The sequence below is a fragment of the Melospiza georgiana genome, chromosome 8, assembly GCF_028018845.1.
Source record: "Melospiza georgiana isolate bMelGeo1 chromosome 8, bMelGeo1.pri, whole genome shotgun sequence".
In the NCBI taxonomy this organism is placed as follows: Eukaryota; Metazoa; Chordata; class Aves; order Passeriformes; family Passerellidae; genus Melospiza; species Melospiza georgiana.
The window spans coordinates 1,595,304-1,616,926 of record NC_080437.1 but is presented as its reverse complement, the minus strand read 5'-3'; the positions used below and the strand labels follow the sequence as shown (position 1 = coordinate 1,616,926).

General features: G+C 42.9%; 1 protein-coding gene across 3 annotated transcripts in view; it reads right to left on the bottom strand.

The window, feature by feature from the left end:
* The window catches only part of CTNNA3 (catenin alpha 3), a 411,331-nt gene extending 389,977 nt beyond the window's left edge, over nucleotides 1–21,354 (bottom strand). For 2 of the 3 annotated variants that reach the window (XM_058028686.1, XM_058028687.1), the window contains exons 1-3: nucleotides 17,828–17,929; nucleotides 12,821–13,037; nucleotides 5,167–5,309 (exon numbers count right to left, since the gene is read on the bottom strand). In XM_058028686.1, the coding sequence (XP_057884669.1) occupies nucleotides 5,167–5,309; nucleotides 12,821–13,037; nucleotides 17,828–17,929 (462 nt within the window). Of the gene's footprint in view, nucleotides 1–5,166; nucleotides 5,334–12,820; nucleotides 13,038–17,827; nucleotides 17,935–21,335 lie in introns of those variants that run through there. The other variant, XM_058028688.1, reaches the window with a different exon arrangement.
* Between the last annotated feature and the right edge of the window lie 269 nt (nucleotides 21,355–21,623).

Here is a 21,623-nt window from a genome sequence, read left to right as displayed (position 1 = left end):
AAGTGCTGCATGCAGCTGCAGTGGAGCACTGGTCACTGAGTGCAGCATGCAGCTGCAGTGGAGCACTGGGCACTGACTGCAGCGTGCAGCTGCAATGGAGCACTGGTCACTGACTGCAGCATGCAGCTGCAATGGAGCACTGGTCACTGAGTGCAGCATGCAGCTGCAGTGGAGCACTGGTCACTGACAGCAGCATGCAGCTGCAGTGGAGCACTGGTCACTGAGTGCAGCATGCAGCTGCAGGGGAGCACTGGCCACTGACTGCAGCATGCAGCTGCAGTGGAGCACTGGTCACTGAGTGCAGCGTGCAGCTGCAGTGGAGCACTGGTCACTGAGTGCAGCTGCAGTGGAGCACAGGTCACTGACTGCAGCATGCAGCTGCAGGGGAGCACTGGTCACTGAGTGCAGCATGCAGCTGCAGTGGAGCACAGGTCACTGAGTGCAGCATGCAGCTGCAGTGGAGCACTGGGCACTGACTGCAGCATGCAGCTGCAGTGGAGCACTGGTCACCAAGTGCTGCATGCAGCTGTAGTGGAGCACTGGTCACTGAGTGCAGCATGCAGCTGCAGTGGAGCACTGGGCACTGACTGCAGCATGCAGCTGCAGTGGAGCACTGGTCACTGAGTGCAGCATGCAGCTGCAGTGGAGCACTGGCCACTGACTGCAGCATGCAGCTGCAGTGGAGCACTGGTCACTGAGTGCAGCATGCAGCTGCAGTGGAGCACTGGGCACTGACTGCAGCGTGCAGCTGCAGTGGAGCACTGGTCACTGAGTGCAGCTGCAATGGAGCACAGGTCACTGACTGCAGCATGCAGCTGCAGTGGAGCACTGGGCACTGACTGCAGCATGCACCATCTGCACTGCCCAAACAATTATTTCAACCAGGCCTCTGCTTTTCTAACACCTTCCAACTTCCTCACCAGACACAATATGGAGTTCTCACACTCACCTGTACTTCTGATGACTTCAAGCATTGTATTAACCTCTCTACAAACCACCTTTATGTTACAGATCTCCCCAAGCTTTATTTTAAGTTTACAACTCAACATTCCAGTCAGAATTTATCCCCCCACAGCTTGACAATTATTTCTTTTTACAAGTTACAAAGGAGCAGTCAAGGGGCTCATGTACCAAGCACAGAAGTGGATCCAGATTCCTACTCACTCACTTTGAAAAAGCCAGCTCCAAAAGCAATTCTTTGGAAGCTGCTTTTCCTCTGTTATTTTCTGCACATCACAGGGTGCCACAGAATTTGCTAATCACACAGTGTGATTATTAGCACTGTAGCCCTGATTCCAAACAACTGCACCCCATGCACCACAGACAAGCCTCTCATTGGCAGCAGGAATCTCAGTTTGATGAGAAAATAAATAGGAGTGGGAACCAAAGGAGAAGCCAAATCCTCTCTCAAAGACTCCTGTCACCTTCTTAACACTCCTAATGCTCCAGAAGTCTCCCTGCCACAGGAGTCACCCATGCCCAAGTAAGGAAGGTGGCAAGAAGTTAGAATTTATTCTGGCTACTGCTGTAAAAACCAAGGTTTCTATAAACACATCAGGAACAAAAGGAGGGCTAAGGACAATCACCATCCTTCACTGGATGCAGGGGGACACAGAGTGACAAACAAAGAGGAACAGTCTGAGGTACTTCTCTGTCTCCATCTTCTGCAGCAGGACCAGCTGTTTCCCAGGTACCCAATCCCCTGAAGCTGAGCACAGGGATGGGAGCAGAATGAATCCCCCCCAGCCCAAAATGAAATGTTCAGGGACCAGCTCCACCACCTAACACTCCCACCAGTCCACGTGCCAAAGTGATCTGCTGGGGGGGATCTGGATCAATTAACAGCTCTGGGAGCTGAACCATGCCCCAAGACCTGAAACACAGGGCAGCCCAGGGTGACTTTCCCCTTCATTCTATGTACCCCTACTGAGCTCTTGCTAAGAGCATTTTTAATGCTGCTGAATACTCTGCAGGAAAGGGAGGAACAGACACCACTTCACTCACAGGGCCCAGCTTCACATGTTGCTTCCTATCTGTAGCCATTCTCTTTTTTTCCCTGACAGGAGTTTTAAAGAACTGCATTTTGTAAAGATCATGCTGTCTGAGGCATTCATGAGAAATACGAAGACTTGCACAGTAAATCTACAAGCAGGACATGAAGAGGAAAAAGGCAGCTAAAACATGTTGGCTCAGCAAGATCTGAAACTGATCAGAGACAGACAGACTGCCAATGCTCTTTGAATGAAATTCTCCAAACTTGTTACTTCCCTGCTGTTCTCTCCCGATCAATAGATTAAGCAATACCATTAGTCTGTTAATTCACTTAATTAAATAATATCGAGCATCACTAACCATAATGGATGAGCTGCTAACACAGCTCTGAATCAGAGAGTGCAATACAGAAGGCAGTCCTTTGTCTGACCACATTTTTCAGAACTCAGTTGTTTCTTTAGAGACCCCAAACTCTTTAAACATGGAAACTCAGACAGAGATAGGTAATTATTTTAACTGTTCCCTGTTTAAAAAAAAATATATTTAAGGAAGGAAAACCTTTCTTTATGGTGTGATGTACTTTATTTTTTCAGTGAACTCCAAAAGGATCTTCCTGTTTGCACTGCACCCTCAGAGCCTTATAGGACTGGGAATTCCACAAGTGGCCAGGAGTGTTCTGTGCCAGAATGTGAGCAGTCACTGAGGGTTTGTACTGGCATCTAGTAAGCATTATTTACACACCCATTTATTCACTTTTTGCTCAGGGACAATCTGATAGAATTCATTAAACAGCCAAAATTCGCTTCACTTTATTAGCAAAACTTCTAAAAAAGGTAATTTCCTATTCACAAAGCTGTGGTTGTGAACATTCAGTTTGAAATTCTTCCCAGGATTACCAAATCCTTTCAAACTCACTTACCTGTTATTTCTAGTTTACAAAGTTACATTCCAGTATTTTTGTGAGGATTTTCAGAATTACACACTGTTTAATACGAAGGCTTGATTACACAGAATTGAAACCCAGTCCTAAGTCTAAGCAGAATGACCAGAAAACAACATTGTTAGAGACTACACAAAGTGGAAGGAGAGAGCAGAGGTTCATCCTTTTTTCCTAGATATTCATCAACAGGCAGAGGTGACAGGTAACAGTAGGTGAGGCTTTCTATGACAGCCAGTCACATTGTCTTTGTTTTCCTTCTATTTTTATTGCCATGTTACTGAGGAAATTAATGACCCAGAGTGTATTCTGTCAGTAGAAAAAGCTATAGTTTTAAACATCAGTGTTGGAATTAACTAATTTTAGTGAGTGACCAAGACTAAAAACTTACAGCACTCTTTGATAAATGGGTTTGAAAAATATTAGATACTTGAATAGGTAATTCCTCATTAAATACTTTCATATTCAGCAAGATCTCACTAATACTGTACAGCATTCTTTCATGATGCTGAACCAACTTCTTTCATTTTATACATGCAAATAAGGAAAAGGGCCTTGATTAGAATTTTTATGCCTTTTATTCTGCTATTACTTTTTTTTTTTTTAATTTTTCAAATCAATTTTGTCTACCCCATAAAAATTGCAGTGCTCAGAGACATGGAAATAAAGAGCAATGAAATTTCCCATCTCTTAAATGATAACAGCTGTAACACCCCTGTCTAAAGAACAGGGTAATATGGTAGAAGTATTAAAGCTTTAGAACAACTGCAAAGAAAAACATCTGAAGACTTTTAAGGAGTTGATTTTCAAGGCAAATGACCTTGAAAAACCCAAGAATATTACAGCTGATACAGCAAAGACAGGGTCTACTTTGACACTGTGTGAATACATCATCTTCTTGTGGGAGCAAGTCCATGCTGAAGAAAAACTGAATTCCCAAGGAAGTTTTAAAGTGTAATGATTACAGTTAAACACTTAGAATGGAGCCATGTTGAAATTCATTAAAATATTTAATTGCCTTTAAATCTGGCTCAGTTAGCTGTGACCAAAAGTTGTTAGAAACTGAGGGATGTTCAATAGCATATGATGAAATTACATTAAGTCAATTTCCTAATTAGATGTCAACATTAAAGACACCATTACAGCTAATACCACTGTTGGCAAGTTCACCAGCCAGAGCAGAGACTAAATAGATATGCAAAATATAACACACTCTCCTCTAACAGCCAGGGTGAATCTTTCTGCACTGGCTTCACTGAGAGTGTTTTACCACACTAATTTACTCCAAGGGTTCATTTACAAATTCAGTTCTCCCTCCTATTAAGAGGAAATATGGAAGAAGATGGCAATTTAATGGCCCTCTGCAGTGCTGGAGTTGTTCCTGAATGATGCTCAGCATTCCTTCCCCATTTTCAGTTATTTTTTGTTTTCATTTTCAGATGGAAAACATGAAGTCAATTAGACAGCCATTTAGAAATACTGAAACTCTAGTAAGGAAAACCATCTAATTTTAGCTCTCTCATGTAAAACATACTCAAATACATCTCAGAAGAGAGCATCTGGGATTATGAAAATAAACATTAAAAATGTAATAGATTACCATGAAAAATATCATAATTTAAGAACATTTTCCATAAGCAGTGCAAAAGACATAGGTCATTCCTGTTACAGCTGACAAATTTCAACATACAGAACAACACAGAAGCTTCTGCAAGTCAGTGTTAATTTAGCCTGTGGTGCATCTCCAGCAGTGGAGATTTTTCAGGCCCAGTACTGAAACCCACTGTTTTATTATTAAATACTTTTCCCAGTCTGATTTGGAGCCAAATTTTCATTCTCTCATCTTCATCAAACTGAGCTTGCTTCAACATGGTCCTCTAAGTCACTGTGCTCTCTCGTGGCACGAGGCATTATGAGAGGTGGCACTGATTACTCACCTCTGCCCTGAAATATTAGGAAGTGAACAGAAATTTGTGGTTTTGTCAGTCTCTTATAAATTACTGAAAGTATTAGTGGAAAAAAAGGAACCAAAACCAGATCAAATATGCCGAGCTGCATGTAAATGAGTTTTTCTGGTCCATTCACAAATCTCACCTAGAATCCACACTTGCCCCAGCTGCCCAGGCGCTCCGTGCACGAGAGCTGCAAGGCTCAAGCACACAAAGTTCCGTGCCCGGAGAGCCCTGAGCAGAGCCAGCTGTGGCTCCCGGGAGCTGAGGAGAGCAGGGATCACTCACCACAGTCAGGTGCTGCAGCAGATAGGCCACGTCCACCATGTCGGCCAGAACGAGGAGCCGGGTGACGGCGGCCAGCAGGGAGCGAGCGGCGGGCACCACAGCCTGCCGCCGGGGCAGGGAGCAGGGATCGCCGGTGAACGCCTCTGCTGACACCTGCAGGGCCCGACCTGAAAAGAGACACAGCCTCAGGCGGGAGCACAGCACCCCAGGAAAGGAAACCACGGAATTCCGGCAGTTGTTTGCCGAGTCACAAGCACTGCCAATAAATCTGCTATCTCTTTCTTGCCCCAACGCCTTGAAATGAAGGTCGGTGATAACAGATCACGCAGGTTAATGTTCACATCCTCCATTCTCTTTCCCTTTCTCTTCTACAGCACCATTTAATTCTGAAATAACTCCCTTGGCCTTCACATGATTACTCCTAACTGCACACAACAAAGCCAGCAGCTTTGTTAAACTTTCCTAGTCACTGCTTGTTATGTTACTGTGTACTTTGGTGTCCTTGCTATTAAATAATTCCTGGTCACAGAGGGAATCAAATATTGCTCTTCTCATTACAAATATAAGTTAATGGAATGAAAACCTCATACACTCAAACATCTGACTGACATAAAGGGAAATCTGTGCCATGGAGCTAGTGACTGCCAGTCACAATATACTGCTCTCCAGTGAGAAGTTTGGTAAATGAAACTCAACAACACAGACCATAGTGACAAACACCATAAATTCCTGAAGGGAGGTGAAAAGGAGATGGAGCCAGACTGCTCACAGTGGTGCCCAGCAGCAGGGGGGTAGCAATGGGCACAAACTGACACACAGGAGATTCCATGCTAGCATCAGAAAATATTTTTTCACTGTGAGAGTGACTGAGCAGTGCACAGGCCAAGCAGGAAGGCTGTGGAGTCTCCATCCTGGGAGATGTTAAACACCTGACTGGACATGGTCCTGGCCCTGCCTGACCTGGGGCACTGCACCAGACCACCCTCAGAGGGCCCCTCCACCCCTCAACATTCTCAATTCTGAGAGCAAACACAAATCAGAAGGCTCCGAATACGAGCAAGCCCTTAGAAATGAGCGTGACATGAGCTGGGATGGCCAGATGAACACATAAAATCACAACCCTAAAACAGAGCCATGAGATGCAGGCTAGACAGATAGGAGCTGCAAGTACAAACAGCAGAAAATGACAGCTCCAACAACAACATAATGTTGAAACTTTCTTAAATTGCAGTGGACAGCATGACAATCTGATGCAATTTAATCTATTTTTATTTTAATTCCCATCAACTGGATATTCTTCCATAATTATATTTGTCACAAACAATGAAACGCAAAAAATGTCCTTTTAGTGGCACAAATAGGAATTCAGACAGACAGCAGCATTCAAAGTATTTCAATTCTTTTAGACAACCAAACAAAAAGCAATTCAAAGAAGCAAAGCCAGGATCTATCATAACTGCACAATTACTGTCAGGCAGATATTTCCAAGACTCTGTTCAACACACCCAGATAAGATGACTCCCAAAGTAAATGTTGCTCTACCATCAGCTGATCAGCTACTGACAGCTACTGCTGTGGCAAATACTGTTACTTACAGTGCCTACAAAAATCTGCTCAGCACAGGGAAATGTAAAAAGCACTGTTCAGCCACAGGTAGTTTTTTAAATAGTTAGAGAATTTATCCAGCACCAAAAATATCCAAAAACGTGCGTGAAAATTCCTTTAAAAACAAGTGAACTGTGAGCCTGTTGGCAATCAGCTGGCAGCTCATGCAGGCTGCGTCTGCACAGACACTGCAACAGTGCCACCAAGTGCAGGCAGTGAGCACCCTCAGAGACTGCTCAGCATCACCCACACCAGCCAAGGGCTCCTCACTGGCTCAGGCAAGATAACAGAGTCATGCTCTCTTCTTTTATGTATTTGAATAGATTTTTGTTCTCCTTTTGAAATCCCATCCAAATATCACATTTTCCTCTCTTCTGTTTGTATTTACAACTGGCTTTCTCATCTCATTTTTTAATTTAACTGCAGCAGTGTGAAATGCACATGGAATGCAGTGAATTTTAGGCCATTCTTTGTGCCCTCCCACAAGGAGGTCTTGTTGCCAGGTCAGTCCTGTCACCCACTCCTGAACTGCTCCGTTAGAGGCTGATGGCTTCACAGCTCCAGAGAAACACAGCTGACAACAGGAGCCCGTTTACTAACGGGGGCACAGACACACCAAAGTTAGTAGAAAGAATTTCCAACATTTCAGTCTCAAACTTGAGAGAACAGAACTCCAGACAGACAAGAAAAAACCCACAATGGTTTATAATCCAGAATCCTAGAGTGCTTTGGGTTGGAAGGGACCTAAAAGATTATCTGGTTCCAATCCCCCTGCCATGGGCAGGGACACCTTCCACCAGCCCAGGTTGCTGCAAGCCCCATCCAAGCTGGCCTTGGACAATTCCAGGGATGGGGCAGCCACAGCTCCTCTGGGCACCCTGTGCCAGGGCCTCAGCATTTTCATGGTGAAGAATTTCTTCCAGCACCTAATCTAAAACACCCTCTGTGAATTTAAAGCCTTTCCCACTGTGGAAAGTCCCTCTCCAGACCTCTTGTAGGTCCCCCCTGGGTTCTGGGAGGCTCCAGTAATGTCTCTCCAGAGCTTCTCCTCAGCCTGAACAAGCCCAGCTCTCTCAGCCTGCCCTAACAGGAGAGGTGCTCAGTTCTGCTGAACATCTCTGCAGCCTCCTCTGGACTGGCTCCCACAGCTCCACGTCCTCCTCATGCTGAGGGCTCCAGAGCTGAACACAGTGTGCCACAGGGGGTCTCACCAGTAACAGAACACTTATGGCTCTTGCTGCCACCAGAATGTGCAGCCTCAAATCATGCAGCCATGAACTAACACATTGAGCAGAGTAAGTACCAGAGAAGCTTGGGAGTCAAGGTCACAGCACAGCACAGAACAACCCACCCTTTCTAAAAACAAGATGAAACAATCCAAGCCACCAGGACAATCACCTGTTCTGTTCCTACAAATCCCAGAAAGGGTTCTGCTCCAGGCAGGCAGCTGCAGTGACACTATCAGTGTCAGGGCACAGCAGATCAATACCTCCTGCACGTCCCCAATATTCACCACTGTGGGAACTCAGATTCTCACAACAGCTTTCTGGAGCTGTTCCAGGACATTTCTCTCCTGCCACACAGTCTCTTATCCCACTCAGATACCACTGGATTCTGTTGCATAGCAACTATTTCACCACTGCATATCAGGAAGTTCCACTTCCACATCTCATCCATTTCTTGCTATCATGTAATGAGAGCCACCACACATCCCCATCATGCCTCACACCCACCTCCTCATCCTCCCTGTCCCACTCAGGGCACCTGATCCTGTGATGCTGAGGGCAAAAGCTGCTCTGCAGGGGATCTGCTCTGGCTCTGATGAAAGGAGTGTACAGCACAGACCACTTTAAGCCTCCCAGAACAGAAGTCCCTTAGATGCAGAATCCAGGCACAAACCTCTTCATGTAGAATGAGAAAGTTTACTTTTAAGATGAGAGGAGGGACAAACAAGAACACAGTGTAATACAAAAGATCCCCATACCCTTCCTTTAGTAAATGCCCTTCTAAGTAAGCACCCATTTCTTGCCAGGAAATGGGAGTGTCTTCCATGCCATCAAACTCTTGCCTCCCCTATTTAGTATCAAAAGACATTAAATATGGCCATTCAAAACATCAAAGTATTTGTTAGAATTTCCTTTTAAAGAGTAACTTAAGGCTCAAAATGTAACTCCAGCAAGTAACTTGCTTTCAATTCACTGCTCTGTGTGATGACAGGTTTATCTGGGAACACACTTGAGCCTGATAGCAGCTAAACACAAGGAACACTGCCACTGCAATAGATAGAAACAAGGCAGACAACAACTGTTGTGTTTCTGACTATATATAGTCAGTCAGCAGTGGCAGTAAATACCAAACATTTCAGTTATGCCCATGCAACTGTTTGAGAACTGCAAGGCATCACACCTTCACATAAATGCAAAAACTCATCCTCCTAAGGATAACCTCAGACTTCAGTTCAGACTTCTACAGTAACATTTCACCACATGAACAGCATCACTGCTTGCCTTCAAACTGGTTCAATCTCAGAATCAGGACATGAATTTGAGACTGATATTTAGTGCCAGGAGCACTCAGGGTTGAACAATGCTCCTTACACTCTTTGCACAGGGCTCAGGGATTCCACAGAAGATGGAATTAGAAGACAATCTTTTGAAATGCTGCACACACATGAAATCCCTCCGTGAGAGTTTTTCAATTTACTTACTTTGGGGTTTACTACACTATTTTAGAATAAAACTCTGGACATATGTAGCCTCTAACAAAGCTTCACTCAATCAGATCAACAAAAATCATGGCAGTTCTTCAGTTACTAGGCCAGTGGATTTCTGGATGAGGCATACAGTCCACCCATAAACCTTCCTGCTGACCCATTCAGCAGAGTTCCAGAAGATGTTATCAAGATGTGGGCAGGCCTTAAAAACTACTTTCTTTTTAAGAAAAGGAAAATGCAGAGAACATCTATTTAAATTAGGCTCCAAGCCTATAAATCTTTGATAAAACTTTGCAGATGTCAAAGGAAGCAGACACTGTATTTATCCAGGTAACATTATAGTAACACCTTTTTTCAGAGGTCACTTACAGAATCCAACTGAATTTGAGACTCCAAAATCTCATCTACTGACAGTGCCAAGAGCAAGCTGTAGTCAGTGAAGCCATATCCATGCCATCATGATTTCTGAAGGCCATGAATTACACACAGATGAATTAGATACACCAAACATTACCCCCACTCTTCATTTTTATCCCACCCATTTGCTCCTTTATTCTCCAAAGCATTACTGTAAATAGGAATATCAGAAGCAGACTGAAAAAAGTCAATCATTCCCTTAAAAGAAGCCCCAGATTAATGAGCTCCAAAAGTAATGAAGGGTTTTTCACACTGGCAATTGACACTCAAAAGGAATAAGTGTTTAATGCTCATGATGCATCCCCAACTGAACAAGTTCAGCAGGTGACATAAGGTAAAACACAAGAGGAGGTGAAACAGAATTTATTCTTTCCAGATCTCAATGTGCAAATCTGAGTTCGGTTGATGTGAGTGAAATTATCTAAAGCATTTCTTCAGAATTCCATTACCCAGGAAATACCAGCTGTAGCCACGTGCAAAAGTTTGTAATTAACTGAAGACTGCATGAATAAAAGTCCCTGCCAGTCAGCACAGTCACACAGGTGAATATGCAGGCACCACATGCAGCCATGGCTGATGATGACCCACATCCCCCCACAGAGCCTGAGGTCAGTGACAGCAGACATTCAACAGCAGCACAATGTGGCCTGAGGAACTCCAGTTACACATGATGGGGCATGCCACAAATTAAAAATAGCACACGGCTTCAAAGGTTAAAAATATCTGCAAAATTGAACAACTGCTACCTTTTTTACAATTGTTTCAACAATTTCTTAAAACTAACCTGAGCAGTTTGGCAAATCCTTGAAGGGATATTGGCTGCAACCACTCACTTCATCATTGCATAATGACAGGTGATAACATGGACTTAACTTTCTTTTAAAATGTATGAGGTCCATATAACCTACTTTATGTATTATTTATTTTTGTAGTTACCTCTGGTCTTGGCTGAGAATCAATAAGTAATAAAAAAAATATTTCACATTTTCAGTTTCTCTATGTATAAAAATCAATAAAAAACTATATATTTCATTCTTACCTTGTGTTATCAGCCTGTAATGGATGGGCTAACATTTTAAGAGTACTCCAAAATGAATGATTCTGCAAGAGCCTCAGCTGCTCAGTGTGACAGATAGCAGTGATACTTGCTGGTCATAAGGCTTTTAATCACAAAGGACCTCAAGGTATCTCAGACACCATCTGCATAGATCAAACTCTAAACCACAGCCATCTCCACATTCAGAGGAAGCCAAAAGAAACTCATCACTGCCCTGAACAGCAGCAGAGACTCGGAAACCACCCCAGCTGCATGTGCAAGGTGAACAAATAAAATAAATTTCAATTTAAAGAAAAGCCTGACTAAGTTCCATCTTTAGTTAGGGCAGGATGATATAATTAAAACATAAATGAACTTTAACTTGTGATCTCTGCAGGAACACATTAAGGACGTTGGTCGTGCCACTCATGGCCTTCGTGCTCACCCAAATATTCCCAGTTTCCATGGGGAAAAGTAAAACTCAAGAAAACAACAAAGAACCTGCAAGAAAATGGCTACAACATTCTCTGCAGATCACAAAAACTAGCCTAGTTCTGGGGATCAGGTTCAAAACTGAGAGATTAAGTCAGGAGGACACAGAATATGCCAAAACTCACCTGAGAGGAGCTGCTCTGTCAGCAGGGGATGACTCTCATGGTAGGTTAAAGGATCCATCCTCCTCCTACTCCCAAAACACACCCCCACACTGGACTATTGTACCTCCCCAAAAGAAATCCTTATTAATGCAATAAAGAGGGAAGATTTAAGAGGCCTTAATCTGAGATTCAGGTAAACAGTTCTTTTCAAGAAGTCAAAATATACGTTAACTTTTTGTCGCCAACATTTTTCCATAAAAATCCTTTCTTTAGGATTTTTCCTCTTCTGGGAAGCTGAGGCCCCAGAAAGAGAACGTAAACAATAATTATCTGCTGCTGTGGAATGCAGCAGGGGCATCTGTGATTGGTCTTCTGTGAGTGTTTGGATTTGCTGACCACTCACAGGAGAGCTTTCTTGCTTTCTGCCTGGACACAGAACTTTGTGGATTCCTATTCCTATTCTGTTCTTAGCTTAGCAGCTTCTGAACTTTTCTTTCTATTCCTTTTAGTATAGTCATAATGTAACTTATATAATAAATTAATAAATCCAGCCTTCTGATCATGAAGCAAGATTCTCGTCTGTCTCTCTCACCCTGAGGAACCCTTGCAAAGCCATGCAACAACTTTTAGTCATGCTTAACAGCCACTAAAATGATCAAGAGGCATCCTCTCCTCATGAAAAGAAAAACCACCTACATTCCAAACAACAAAACTTCCACTGATATATGTACTTTTTCCCAATGGGGCCCAGCTTGCACACTTTACCTCCTAATAGGTTGGTACAGGGCTTTGCAAGGTTCTTTCAGGGTGAAGAGAGAGACGAGAATCTTGACTCCATGATCAGAAGGCTGGATTTATTATTTTATGATATATATGTTACATTATGACTATGCTAATAGGAATAGAGAGAAAAGTTCAGAAGCTGCTAAGCTAAGAAAAGAATAGGAATGAACAACAACAGAGCTCTCTCTGATCTGTCCCAGAGAAAGCTTGGTCTTTGATTGGCCCTTAATTGTAAACATGGAACATGGGCCAATCCCAGGTGCACCTGTTGCATTCCACAGCAGCAGAGAACCATTGTTTACATTCCTCTTCTGGGGCCTCAGCTTCCCAGAAGGGAAAATCCCAAAGAAAGGATTTTCCACAAAAGATGTCTGTGACAATAGGTGGTATCCCAGACTATGTAATTAGACAACTCCAAGTTGAGACATTTGCACATCTCAACACATTTCCCACAGATATCCTGGTGACACCAGCATGGTGACACCAGCCCTGATGTGCCTGGACTGCTGGCCAGGTACTGGTACTCACTCTCTGTGCGCACGTCGGCGAGCGCCGCGTGCAGCTCCTCCCTGAGCACAGCTGCTTCCCTGGCAATCTTCTCTCCCTTGTCCAGCAGGTTCCACGTGGCCTCCTCCACTGAGGCAAGCAGGACACGAGCTCTTTTGGAACGGCCCTTCTTCTTACTAGAAGGATTCTGTGGGCAGTTCACTAACGTCGTAACCTACATTTAAAAGGGACAAAAGAGACAATGATGGTTTAAGTTCTACAAGTGAATTTATATTGTTATTAAAATAAAAGAATATATAATTATGAATAAGCTAAGAGATTCCCTCTGCTTTGGAGACAGGCAAGCTCGGCATAATTACCAAGAATAGGCAAAAGTACTGAATTCAATCTAATGCAATTTTACTCAGTATGCATCATCTTTGTGTTCCTCCTTCTGCAGGATCAAAGCAAAGTTAACAGAAATGTCACTATTATGTTCTATGAATCCTGATGCCAACTCCTGCCACTGCTTGTTTTAAAACCTGCTCGTAATAAAACAAAAAAATACCAGTGCTATCTGAGGAGGCTTCAGCAAGGCAGGAATCGGGGAACCATTAAGGCAGGAAAAGAGCTCCAAAAGCACCAAGTCCAGCTGTCAAGCTAACATTGCCAAGTGCATCCCTAAACCACATCCCAAAACCACCACACCCACGTGCTTTCTGCATGCCTCCAGGGAGGGTGCCTCCACCGTGTCCCTGAGCGGCCAGTTCCACCGCTGGACACGCCTTTCAGGGAAAGAATGTTTCTTAACATCCAACCTAAACTTTCCTTGGTGCAACCTGTGGCCATTTCCTCTTCTCCTAGCACTCATTACCTGGGAGAAGGGACCATGCAGCCACAGCCAGAAGGGTCCCTGAGCCTGCTCTCCTCCAGGCTGAGCCCTCTCAGCTGCTGCTCCTTTCCCCAGCTCTCGGCCCTCCCCTGGACAGGCTCCAGCACCTCCATGTCCTCCCTGTCATGAGGGGCCCAAGACTGAGCACAGGGCTCCAGGTGTGGCCTCCCCATTGCACAGTCACTGCCCTGGTCCTGCTGATTTCTGATCCAAGCCAGGCTCCCACTGGCCTCCTTGGCCAGCTGCCATCAGCCAGTGCCCACAGTTCTCTCTCCCCAGCAGCACTGGGTGTTCCACACCTCCAGTGCAAGGCTTGCAAGGTGTCCCAGAACAAACACCCAAAATGAGTGCAAACACCTTTCACAACGCTTTCTCTTCTCACCTGTGGCCACAGCTCAACACCTCCAAATTCTTCAGTGTGCTCTCAACATTAATATTGCACATCAATTTGCCCAGAATTTATATTTACTGTAGCTTAGACCAAATTTTATTTTTACCAATGCACTTCAACACCCATAAAGAACTTGTTTTTATAGACCATCCCACTCCACATTCCTATCATCTGAATACAGCCTCCACACTCCAAGAGAATGTTTCTGAGAGACTATTCTCTAAGGCATTGCTTGAGCTGCCACACTAAGGAAAGACTCCAGAAACGTTTTTCTTAAGTGTTGGACAGATATTTTAAAGCACACCTTATTTTCATAAAGCTCACTGATCCTCTTTAATGCTCCTGTTCCCTGAACACAGATAGCACAGTGCTCCATGTGCCTTAGCTCACCTTCAGACCCCATCCATGAATTCATGCACTTGAGTGCTCCTCATGAATCACTGCTTGTAAACACAACTGACAAATATCCTGTGGGTAACATTTCCATAAACACATCTACAAACACAAAAACCCTGACCCCTGCACCATTCATGCAATTTAGGGGGGAGAAGGACCATCCACTTGACATCAACTGCTTTGGCATGCCACAAGGGAGAGAGCAACATAAAGAACTCTGCCTCAGATTGTTAAAGAAGGCTTGGGTATTTTCCTGACTCTGGCTCAAAGGAAGAAAATGGAATTATTTATTGCACATAAATCAGCCAGCTGGTAGAGAATGCACTGGGAATAAAAATCTTTATCTTTTATTTTTACAAACACTTCAATGTCAGTTTTAGAACATGTAAGACAGTTTCAATGTCTATACTTTTAAGAATGAGTTACAGATTACAGGCTAATACTTCCAATAAGAAAGGCATAAAACACCATCAAAAATTAGAAGTGGCCCCAAAAAATCTATCAAATAGAAGGGTTTTTTAAAATTTTAAGTATTTAATCACTATTTCAGTAGAAAATAATGTATTCTACTTTGCAGATTTTTACTGCAGTTTTTTTCAATGTTAAATATCATTCTACATACTGTTCATTAATATGTGGAGGAGGAAAGGAAATAAAACAAATGAAAAAGTATAAAAAAATAATTACTCCTGCAGGTGAAAACTCTTGACTGTAAGACTCGGCATCTTCAGCATCACTCTCAGGAAATACTGGAGGTGGCAACTGATCTCAAATACAACCCAAAATTTGTTAGATAGCTCTTTGCTCATGGAGATTATGGGAAACAGAAAAACTACTCTGAATTCTCTAACACAGAACCCCAAGGAGGAATGTAAAAACTTTATGCAATCCTACCCAGAAAGAACTGAAGCACAGAGTAACACAGTGTGCCATTGTTACCCTGCACAGAGATCCCCAGCCCTGGCAGGAACAACACAGCTGTGCAAAGGCACAGTTGTGCTAAAGGAGTCTCTCAGCCATTTTCCAGGCCATGTGCCTCCACATTTACAGGGCTGCCTCGTGCCACTGCTGCCTGGTATTGCCATTGGTTATCAGGCTGAAGGGTGGGTATTTGGTTATGCCAAAACTAAGTTTCTAGGAACCTCTGAAGCAGCTCTTCCAATGCTATATTCAGTTATTGGCAGCACTTTGAGACAACCTCTCAATACTGCAGTAGTTCAGGAAGCAATGTCTTGATACCTTGAGTATCACAGTATTTGGTTCACCTTTATTTTAATACAAAAAATATTTTTAAGCATCAATCATAAAACATTCTTTTTTGTTAACAATGTAGTTCAGTGTAACTCAATGTCAATCCCCAGACATTTAGGAAAACCAAGACAGGAACTCTGATCTAATGACAGCAGCAGAACCCCTGTCCACTGTTTCAAATCCAGTGCATTTGTGTTATACACAAATAAACACTGGCTAATCCCACCCAGTGAGCAGAAGGTAAACTCAGCCTATAGAACTAAACCAACAGTGTGTGCTTTCCCTGTGAGCCAGCATCTGTGGTGTGGATGACAGATACAAGCCTTCCAACTTGCCTGGTTTCCATCAGTGATCCAAGGGACTCCACAATGCAGGGATTTTCCACACACTGTGTCAGCTGAACCATGCTAACTTGGACAAGTACCTTCTTTGGTGTGCCAGATGCACTGGTTGAGAACCAGACTGAGAAGCCTTCCTTCCACAACTACCATCCTCCAAACAGCTGGAATACAACAAAGGCCACAGACAGGGGGAAACACCCAGGGCAATTTAGGGACAGGGTTGTATTCCAGGGAGAGAGAAGCTGCCAGCTCAGAGAGGTTTTACACAAAACAGCTGCTGTACTACTTTCAGAGTTTCACAGCAATCAGCACTGCCAATTCACATGGCAGGGAAGGGAGAGGGTTAATTCAGCAAGTGATCTGCAGCTATTGCCACAAGGGCTTCCTAGGTACTGCCAGGCTGGCTCTGCCTCAGGATTTTCCTGTACTGATGCTGTTAATCCAAGGACTGCCTCACACTGAGCATACCTGGCTAGGACAGACTTCAGAGAACCTCAAGCACTTCCATTGTTTCTTTCCTGCCACAGCAGTACAAGGCTATTAAATAAATAAATTACAACAGGAATCTCAAAATAGAGTTAAATTGCATTCCAAGCAGCAGTTGCTAAAGTGAATCTGGCAAGAACATCATTTTATCTGTGACTGGTCTCTTTCTAAGGACAGACTAATTTTCATTTATCATCTTTCCAGCCTTTCAATCACCTTTCATTAAGTATGAACTTTAATCCCTGTTCTTATACTTTTAACATTTTCTTTTGAAGGGTCCACTCAAAACATAAGCTTTCCTTCCACAGGTATGAAACAAGCAAAGCATTAGGCTTAAGAGAGGGAAAAGACAGTCAAAATACTCTCTTAGAGCCAAAGCATTTCCAAGTGAACAGGCTCAAGCTTTTCAATGGTTGAGAAGAGCTGGGAGGGAAAAAACCCACAAAGCTTAGATGGTTTCTTTGTTTTATTCTGGATCTGCACTTTCTTTGTTTTGTCAGGTTTCTTTGATCTTGCCAAACTCAAACCAAAATTTACTTTTCTTTACCCCTCTAAGAACACCCACGGTGCTGCAGCTGCCTCAGCACAGTCTGAGCTACTGGTCTATAGGAGGTTTTTAAATTCAGTCTATCAAGACATCTATTCTTACTACTTTGAAACTAATTTTGTGACCAACCACATATCCTCAACAACTTCCACAAATCACTGACCTGTTAACTGAGGGTTTTCACACCATCAATCACATCCAGGCAAAAATAAATAAAGAAAGGCAGACAAAATGAGAGAGAGGCAGCTCAGTTAACAGTAGCGGGAAATAAAGTCATGACAGAAAAGAAAAGGTCACTTTCTGAGGAAAGTAACCTTCCAGACAGGAAAACTGAGTAAGGGAAGAAAATATCAAAAAAAAAAATTGGGAGAGGCAAAGCTTCAAAGGGGAAAATACAACTTTCTTTTTAAAGAATTACTTACTTCACACATTGGAATTCCATTTGCAGTTTATTCTACATTTAAGCATCTCCAGGGTAACACTGTGCAAGAGACCAGCTAGAACATGCAGCATTTACTAGGACAGACTGGGGGCAAAGCTGGAAGTGACCAAATGAATGCCCAAACCTGGAAGGCAGAGCCCTGGGGAGCTCCTGAGCCAAGTGCAAGTGCAGAAGAGCTGTGGGTGTGACTCTCAGAATAATGTCTTCAGTCAAAAGTTCTTCAGCCTTTATTCCCTCCCTCTATGGTTATCCAGCTTACTTTGTGCAACTGTAAAATACCTGAATTATCAGTGGTTCCAGTAATTTCTCCACTGTGAAGGTCTGGATCTGCAGATTCCGAGGATCAATTTTCAGTTTAATGTTGGGCGCTTTTGTTGACATTTCACCTGGGTACAAAACAAGAGAAGTGCAATAAGCCAATATTAACCATGACTGCAAGCCTCACTGCCTTGTGTCAGAGCACAGAGACCACCTATGTGAGTATACACTTGTTTCATAACAGAATCTGATCCCAAGAAATACAATTAACTTTCCCAATTCCCCATTTCTAAACCGTTAAAAAAATACACTGATACTCACATAATCTGTAAAATCATAGACTTAAAGTACATAAAACTCCTTATGTTCACTCACAGATTAACTGACCACATGTTAAAAAAAATACAAAGATAATTCAATTAGAATACCATTAACTAAAATCTTCTACTAGTCCAGAAAGGATCTTTGAAGCAAAAACATTAAATTCCATTACTGAATTTATCACAATGCTATGTGCACAATATGTTATCTTATTCCACGTGCCAAATTACAGGGGTTATATAATAAACACCTTAACAACAAAAAGCACATACAGCAGTCCTTAAAATTTCTGGAAATTAACAGCAGGAAAAGGGAAACATTTTGTTATTTTATACCCTGCAAAAACAAATATTTTTTAAGTGTCAAGACAGATTAAGTTGAGAAAGCCTATTACTGAAGTCAATAAGATGGAAGTAAAGCCAAGTAAGGTCTTTAAAGTGAATAAATCATTCATTAGGAACTTGATGCAGAATCTACTGATGTGAATTAATAGTTTCCACCAGGTTCACTGGGCCATGGCTCAGGCCATTAGCCTGAAATGTGTGTGTGCCAACAAAGAATTACAACTGCTTTAGCTGGATTGCAACCCATTATTGTCCCAAAATAAAAGACACTTTAGATTTTGCAGTAACTCAACTTCTTACAAAACACAGCTTGGCAAAGCCTTTTTAGCCAATACAGACTTCAAATACACAAATAATGGGTATCTGTCCTTTGTAAGCAAGACTTATTCCAAGCACTGCTGCTGCATAATGAAGTAACGAGGCACTGCAATTGTGCAGGCTGAAGAGATATATTGTCACCTTCCAGTGAACCTGGCAGTGATTTCATAAAACACAGTATGGGTTAGAAAATAAACAAAACACGTTCTGGGTTCCTGCAGCACGGGGTGTAGAAATGCAGAGAGTTATCCACATTTCACTTACAAGCAAAGATAGTATGAGCAATAATTAAAGAATTAAGGTATAAAGCAAATTAGAGTTTTGCCATTCTCATTAAAGGTTACACAAGTGGCAACTTTTTCTTTAATTACAAACTATACTAGTGGCACAAATTCAGCTGCATCCAGGCAGGCAACAGCATATGGAATGAACTGATTTTGCAGTTTTAATTCTGAGCCAAAAGAGAAAGAAATCTGAGATAAGGCTGACCAGAAAAAACCACTTATCCTTCCACAGATATGAATGGAAAGAGAACTCCAGAAATGTCAGAGCAAATTAACTGCCCATATTTCACACATTTAACATGTAGATACTTTCAAACAGAAGCTCCTGAGCTGGTTCCCCTGTGTCCACCCCTTAACCAAAAACCTTTTCATTCAACAAGATCCTTCACTGGGATTGCATCACACCACACCATTCCACACTCTGGGTAAGGTACATCCTTTTCTGCCACCTGCAATCCACTGGTTTTCTACATCTTTGGCCAATATGGCAACGAATCTGCTTTTCATTCACATTAGGAAAAATAATAAATATTTATGATGGTGTTGGTTACCAACCCTCATCTTCGATATTTTCACAAGTCTCCCAGAATATGGGCCCTGACTGAAATCCATCACAGCAGCTGCAAACAGGTGGCAGGGATCCACAGTGCTGTGCATTTTTCCTGCTCAGACACACATCAGGGACAAGGGGACAGGTAAAGGATGGGAGCTGTCCTAAAGAAGCCACGAGCTGACTCAGGTTATTTTTCTGCAGATACACTTTAAACCTTGCACACGAGGGGCTTCCCCACAATTGTGGGGCTTCCCCACAATTCCTTCATTTCTATCAAGGGTGTCAGCACCTGCTTTACTCAAAATGGAGAAATTCAACTTTTCTGCTGCTTGCTCTCCATTCTCACAGCACTATCTCCTCTGCTACATGCTATCTGCAATCATCAGGTCTTTTCTAAATTTTGGCAGATGAGTATGTATGGTAATTAAAGTCAAATCCTGTTACTAAAGGACTACAGTGCTCCAGAATCCCACCACAGAGCACTCCCAAACTTGGAAAGTATTACCAATCCAACCCCATCTTTGCAGGTCAGAAAAAATGTGAATCCATGTGTCATGACTTTCCCTACTCTGGGCTGCTCTGAGGTTTTTGCTTGTTTGTTTGTTCCTTGCCCTTAGCACACTGTCCAACATCAGCATTTTCATCCTTTGCTTGAGCCCTGAGTTCAAAAGGCAGTTAAGGCAATAAAAGCTTTTAGCCTTGAGTCATCAGCTGAAAGTCAATTGCAAAAACTATTGTCTCTGAAAATTTCAATTATATTCTAAGATATAAATAACCCACTTAAGGGCTCACTTGCTGATTCCAGCAATATTTTTAGGTAAAATTCTAATGCTTCCTGAAACTTCCTTTTGTTTCTAAAAAGACAGAAACAGTTTTGCAAGCCAATGCAGCGAAAACCACAAGACCTTCAATTATTTTGATAATCTGACTACATATTTTTATCTTACCAGGCTCTCCTTGCTGTTATATACCATATAGGGTAATCAATATTTCAATTGGGTTCTTTAATTATTTCTTTTTAACTAAGGATAAGAGGTGATAGAAAGAAAAATAAACAGATCATCCTGGGATTTTCTCTGGCATTGCCACTTACTAAGTGAACCTCTGTCCTTCTACATCATATTCATTAAGATGACAAAACCTGATGTTTACCTCAGGAAAAAAGGGCAAATCAACACTCCACCCTTCCTTTTTTCTTTTTTCTTTTTTTTTAATGCATTTGTCTGCTGCAGCACAACATCCCCCTAAGCACAGCAGGGGCCCTGCCTGAGATGTTTTGGTAGAAGGCTGAATAACCTCACACTCAGCCAGATTAACCTCCACAGGAGGCAATCTCAGCCCTGCACACCAGCAGCTCTCACAACACTCAGGATGTTAAGCATGTGTTACAACAGCCAGGAAACCAGCACACTGCAGTACCACATGCTACCAACCTCAGGATCATGGAAATTCTGTCTTTTCATCAGATGTCAGAACTATGGAGTCTGTTGGTGTAGTAAGAAAAGCAGCCCAAGTCTGTATCCCTCCAATGCAACGTGAACACAGCACCTTGCAGCTTTTTTTAGAATCTGTAAGTGCCCTTACACAGACAGAAACTACCAAGTGTCAGAAAGCGGAGCCAAAGCCATTCTGCATAAATTAGAAACCCTGTACTCTAGAATCCATTCGCTGCCAGATTGTTAGAAAGCCAACAGTGCATCATCACTCACCTATGCTAGCAAACATATGGTCCAAAAGCAGCACTAAAGCACTGTCTATGGAATTCCCTTGAGCCAGGCACTCCAGTGGCAGTGCCCTGGCTGCCTGTGGGCTCTGAGGCATCTGCAGGCACTGCCCGACAGGCTCCCAGTGTATTTCAGGGTGACTGACAGCACGCAGGCTGCCAGGGGGATGGGCATCCTTAAAGCTGTACGCTGGAGCACGAGCCTGGCAGCAAAGGTCAGGGCTGGAAAGGTTTCCAACAATTGGATGGCACAAGGCATGATATGACTTACACT